This window comes from Lolium rigidum, chromosome 6, assembly GCF_022539505.1.
Source record: "Lolium rigidum isolate FL_2022 chromosome 6, APGP_CSIRO_Lrig_0.1, whole genome shotgun sequence".
In the NCBI taxonomy this organism is placed as follows: domain Eukaryota; kingdom Viridiplantae; phylum Streptophyta; class Magnoliopsida; order Poales; family Poaceae; genus Lolium; species Lolium rigidum.
Window position 1 is genome coordinate 117,851,460 of NC_061513.1, and position 6,020 is coordinate 117,857,479.

The window sequence follows — 6,020 nt, forward strand, 5'->3', positions numbered from 1 at the left end:
CTGACTTCACCATAGCGCAACCTTGCTTTTCTGATTCAACTCTTTTACCACACTAGGTAGTATGGTACCTTGCAACCCATATGCAACCATTCTCATTTTTCCTCTCATTTGCATCACCATCTTCCTATATTTGTCTATAAGCTCCACGACTGCGAGTTGTTTCTTCTCTCTGATCCAGTTATTGAATACTTCTGCCAAGTTATTACTAACATACTCAAGTTTGGTTATTGATGAAAACTTTCTTCTAGTCCATACACGATTATGTTGCTTCCTTAAATAAGCTATTGCTTCTGGGCTGGCAGCTTCTATCTCTGCCATGAGGGACTCATGTTTCTCAGCTTCGTATGTCCAGGCCGCTGGCCACATGTTATCAAGTATGTCACCTTTGAACTTCTTCTTGAAGTTCAGCATGACATGCATCATGCATTTTCTATGCTCACAGGTTGGGTACACTTCATTGATGGCATTCTCCAACCCTTTCCATGCATCTGTATGGACCACGAGGCCTTCTGGATCACTGATACACAACTTAAGTTGTTGCATGAACCACACCCAATTTTTAGTGTTCTCCTTCTCAAAGATCCCAAATGCTATGGGAAACATACAACTATGTCCATCAACACCAATAGTTGTGTGTTTCCCTGTAAGAAAGGTTGAATAGACCCCCAAATATGGTCTACAACCTGCCAGAAAACCATCAATTCATGACTTGAAGGCAACAAACAGTCGATTGAAGTAGTGCACATCGCCACCTTTCTTACGAACTGTCTTGATATCGATTTCACATAGACTTCCTGGGTTGGCTGCCAATAATTCTGCCTTTAAGCTCCACAATAACTAAAAATTCTCTTGATATGTGCCATTTAGAGCAGCGAGTGCACGAGCTCGTCCTTTCCAAACATTGGTGTACTCTAATTTCATGTTGTTCTCCTTTTCCAGTTGCTCGTTAAGACCCTTTGCACTTAGTGTGACCTCCTCTTGCATCCCCCATCAGCAATCCCATCCTTAGTTGCCATTCTTGCTTTGCCTTTCTTCTTATCACTTTTGTTGGCACTACCACAAGTATGAGCAAATGGAAGTTTCTTTACCTACAAGTATGCACATATCTTATGCCAATATAAGAAATGCATAATGCAATATACTAAGTGCAGAAATAGATATAAGAGGTGCCCAAATAAATATTTATTACAAAAAAAAAGTTCGGTTCATACCATGAAAGTGTTACAACCCTTTAACTTGGAAGCATGTATCCTCCACGGACAATCTTCATCGGAACATACATCACAAAATCTCTCCTTGTCACTATATTCCGTGTTAAAAGACCACTCTTCTCTAATTGCTAGTTGTCTCAAGGCAACCTTAAAAGTTTTTCCATCAACAAAGGTGCTCTTGTCTTGAATTTGAGGACAATTTCTATCATGGATATGAGTGGGAACCACATTTTTATCTTAGTCATCCTCCGGCACATTTTATTCATCATATGAGTTGTTAACATCAAGCGTTCCTAGTCGAACCCCTATAGCAGCTGGCGTATTTCCAGGAGTCTTCACATGGACTGGCTTCTCCTCCTCCTCATATTGAACAGGCTCATCATCCTCATATTCCCCTGCATAGGCTTCGTTCGGCCAAGCAAAGAATAGAGCATGAATCGGCTCATCATTTTGCTCATCACCCGTGATATTAGAAGATTCATTTTTTTTGGCTTTCAATGGTCACACCGAACATTAAAGTTATTGATTCATTGCATCTATCAAATAATTCTGCAATTTCCGACTTACAAATTAAAGGGACAGTGTCATGTCCGGATCCATACCAAATGGTCATTCTCTGATTAGTAGATCACTCAAACTGCTCCTCCACAGCTGCTTTTATCTGCGCCACAGACAAGTCCCAGCCCACTTCAAAACTCCGTGTATGTTTCTTCTCCTAGATACATCTCGAAATTCTACACGTTCATAAACCAAAGGAGAACAAAAAAATTAGTAGATATATCTCGAAATTGTACACGTTCATAAACTAGTTCCACAGAAAACCGACATTTTAAGTGTCATCTGTAAAAAAAAAATACAATTTTTGCTCTTAAAAAGGTTATGTACGAAATGTTTTGTTTGTCTTTTTCACACAAGTCACAAAAAATGTCGGTTTTTCGCAAGACTTGATGTGCGCACGTAAAATATTGATACGTAAGCGAGCAAATTTTTGTTCGGATTTTTTAACATTTCAAAATATTTTTCTAGTGGTAGGAGCATATACTCCCATGTGCTGAATTGAATGAGGGAGTGGCGTTTTGGCACCCACGAGCATATGCTTTCAGTTTTTAAACTTTATTTTTTAAAACTTCATTTTAAATGCACTTTTAAAATGTTGAAAAATTTAAACACAAAATTTAGCTGATACATCTCGAAATTTTACACTTCATAAACTGTTTTCACAGAAAACCGACATTTTGAGTGTCATCTATAAAAAGACAAATTTTGCTTAAAAAAAGTTGTGTACGAAATATTTTGTTTATCTTTTTCACATAAGTCATAAAAATATCGATTTTTCGCAAGACTTGATATACGGACGTAAAATATTGATACGTAAGCGAGAAAAAATTTATTCGTATTTTTTAACATTTTTTTGAAAAAAATCGGTGGCATATGCTTCCCATGTGCGGAATTAAATTTCACTATTGTGGCTATTGTATCTAAAAATAATTGTAAACTGGAGGAAGAAAAGCTTATCCGAGCTCTCCACAGTCATCGCTCCTCAGCTCAGCTGACCAATCCCTCAGGTCAGCTCAGCTCGCTCCTCCATGGCCACCACCGTGGCTCCACCGGCGTCCCCGCCTCCCACCTCCACCACCATACGCTCCCTCACCGCGGCCGGAAACCACGCCGCCGCCCTCCGCGCGCTCTCCTCCCTCGCATCCTCCGCCTCCATCGACCACTTCGCGCTCCCACCAGCCATCAAGTCCGCAGCGGCGCTCCGTGACGCCCGCGCCGCGCGCACCCTCCACGCAGCATCCCTACGCCGCAACCTCCTCCACCAACCCACCCCGGCCGTCGCCAACGCGCTCCTCACCGCCTACGCGCGCTGCGGGGACCTCGCCGCGGCGCTGGCGCTCTTCGACGCCACGCCCCCCGAGCTCCGCGACGCCGTCTCATACAACTCCCTCATCTCCGCGCTCTGCCTCTTCCGCCGCTGGGCCCACGCGCTCGACGCGCTCCGCGCCATGCTCGCCGAGCCCCGCCACGCCGTCAGCTCCTTCACGCTCGTCAGCGTGCTCCTCGCCTGCTCCCACCTCGCCGACGCCGACCACCGCCTCGGCCGCGAGGCCCACGCCTTCGCGCTCAAACACGGGTTCCTCGACCACGGCCGCGAGCGGTTCCCCTTCAACGCGCTGCTCTCCATGTACGCGCGCCTCGGCCTCGTCGACCACGCGCAGACGCTCTTCCGCACCGCCGCGCCCGACGACGTCGTCACCTGGAACTCCATGGTCAGCCTGCTCGTCCAGGGCGGCCGCTGCGGCGAGGCTGTGGACGTGCTCTACGGCATGGTGGCGGCCGGCGTGCGGCCGGACGGCGTCACGTTCGCGAGCGCGCTCCCGGCGTGCTCGCGGCTGCAGATGGTCTCCCTCGGCAGGGAGGTGCACGCCGTCGTCCTCAAGGACGGCGACCTCGCCGCCAACTCGTTCGTGGCGAGCGCGCTGGTGGACATGTACGCCGGCAACGAGCAGGTGCGGAACGCGCGCAGGGTGTTCGACATGGTGCCGGAGCCGGGCCGGCAGCTAGGGATGTGGAACGCCATGATCTGCGGCTACGCGCAGGCCGGCATGGACGAGGACGCGCTCCAGCTCTTCGCGCGGATGGAGGTGGAGCCCAGCGAGACCACCATGGCTGGCGTGCTGCCCGCGTGCGCGCGCTCCGAGGCGTTCGCCGGCAAGGAGGGCGTGCACGGGTACGTGGTGAAGCGCGGCATGGCGGGCAACCGGTTCGTGCAGAACGCGCTCATGGACATGTACGCGCGCCTCGGCAACATGGACGTCGCGCGCAGGATCTTCGACATGATCGACCTCCCCGACGTCGTCTCCTGGAACACCCTCATCACCGGCTGTGTCGTGCAGGGCCTTGTCACCGAGGCGTTTCAGCTTGTGACAGAGATGCAGCTGCCATCGATGGAAGCAGAAGAAGACGTCGACGGACAGAGGTGCATGCCGAACAACATCACCCTGATGACGCTCCTCCCGGGCTGCGCGGTCCTGGCGGCGCCGGCGAGGGGGAAGGAGATCCACGGGTACGCGGTGAGGCACGCGCTGGAATCAGACATCGCCGTGGGCAGTGCGCTGGTGGACATGTACGCCAAGTGCGGCTGCCTGGACTTGTCGAGGGCGGTGTTCGACCGGCTGCCGAGCAGGAACGTCATCACCTGGAACGTCCTCATCATGGCCTACGGGATGCACGGGCTCGGCGACGAGGCGGTGGCGCTCTTCGACCGGATGGCTGTGAGCGGCGAGGCGACACCCAACGAGGTCACCTTCATCGCCGTCCTAGCCGCCTGCAGCCACTCCGGCATGGTTGACCGTGGCCTGGAGCTGTTCCACGGCATGAAGAGGGACCACGGCGTCGAGCCCACGCCGGACCTCCACGCCTGTGTCGTCGACGTCCTCGGGCGGGCCGGACGCCTCGACGAGGCCTACGGCATCATCAGCTCCATGGAGCCGGGGCAACATCAGGTCTCGGCGTGGAGCAGCATGCTCGGCGCGTGCCGGCTGCACCGGAACGTGCCGCTCGGGGAGATCGCCGCCGAGCGGCTGTTCGAGCTGGAGCCCGACGAGGCGAGCCACTACGTGCTCCTCTGCAACATCTACTCCGCCGCCGGGATGTGGGAGAAGTCGGTGGCGGTGCGCGGCAGGATGCGGCAGCGGGGCGTCGCCAAGGAGCCCGGCTGCAGCTGGATCGAGCTCGACGGTGCGATCCACCGGTTCATGGCCGGCGAGTCCTCCCATCCGGCCAGCGCCGAGGTGCACGCGCACATGGACGCGCTCTGGGAGCGGATGCGTCGGGAGGGGTACGTGCCGGACACGTCGTGCGTGCTCCACGACGTCGACGAGGCCGAGAAGGCGGCCATGCTCCGGTACCACAGCGAGAAGCTCGCCATCGCCTTCGGGCTGCTCAGGGCCCCCGCCGGCGCCACCATCAGGGTGGCCAAGAACCTGAGGGTGTGCAACGACTGCCATGAGGCCGCCAAGTTCATGTCCAGGATGGTTGGGCGGGAGATCGTGCTGAGGGACGTGAGGAGGTTCCACCATTTCCGTGATGGCAATTGCTCATGTGGGGACTATTGGTAGCTTAGACATCCGCGTCACATATTCACTCATATTGGCTTTCTGAAATTGCTACTCCGTATAAATATTCTTCTGTGAATAACTCAGTATGACTAGAGGTTTTGTGAATTTCAAAACAAAGAAATGAACTTCAAATTTGGATCCTCGAGGAGTAGACGACTTAAACGAATCTTGTAATCTTTACTACCTGGTGGAAATATAAGCAATTTTCTGATCAACATATAAACAGTAAATAAAACATGACTAAAAGCATAGAGATCAAACGACAAAAGCAAGTCTAAACAGATTGCTACAGCTAGTGTTTGAAGCATGATCCTAAGTAGGTGAAACAAGATCACATATGGGGCGTTTTGAAAGAAGAGCTATTCACGTTTGGCGGTGTTGTTGGAGAGAGATATGTCGTCGAAGATGTCGTCGATGTTAGGGAAGAAGTTGTCGTTGGGGAAATAGTTGCCGGCATCCGTGTTGGAGAATGGGCTAGTAGTCGCACATGATGTATTTTGGGTATGTTTGGTTTGAGCCAAAACTTGCGGCACCAAAAAATTGGTATGACCAATGCAACGGCATGACCAAAATTTTGGTAGGTAGTAGTTGTTTGGTTTGTAGCCATCCTACTGCCAAAATTTTGGCAAAAATTAGACCATGTTTGGTTTGCACTGATTTTGTGCATACTAGTTCCTGAAATATTTTC

General features: G+C 51.4%; 1 protein-coding gene across 1 annotated transcript; it reads left to right on the forward strand.

Annotated features, from left to right (window-relative positions):
- The first annotated feature begins 2,732 nt into the window (after positions 1-2,732).
- On the forward strand, positions 2,733-5,547 carry LOC124665200 (pentatricopeptide repeat-containing protein At3g57430, chloroplastic-like). The gene has a single exon (XM_047202621.1). It carries the CDS (start codon positions 2,798-2,800, stop codon positions 5,330-5,332), a length of 2,535 nt encoding a protein of 844 aa, XP_047058577.1. The 5' UTR covers positions 2,733-2,797; the 3' UTR covers positions 5,333-5,547.
- The last annotated feature ends 473 nt before the right edge of the window (positions 5,548-6,020 follow it).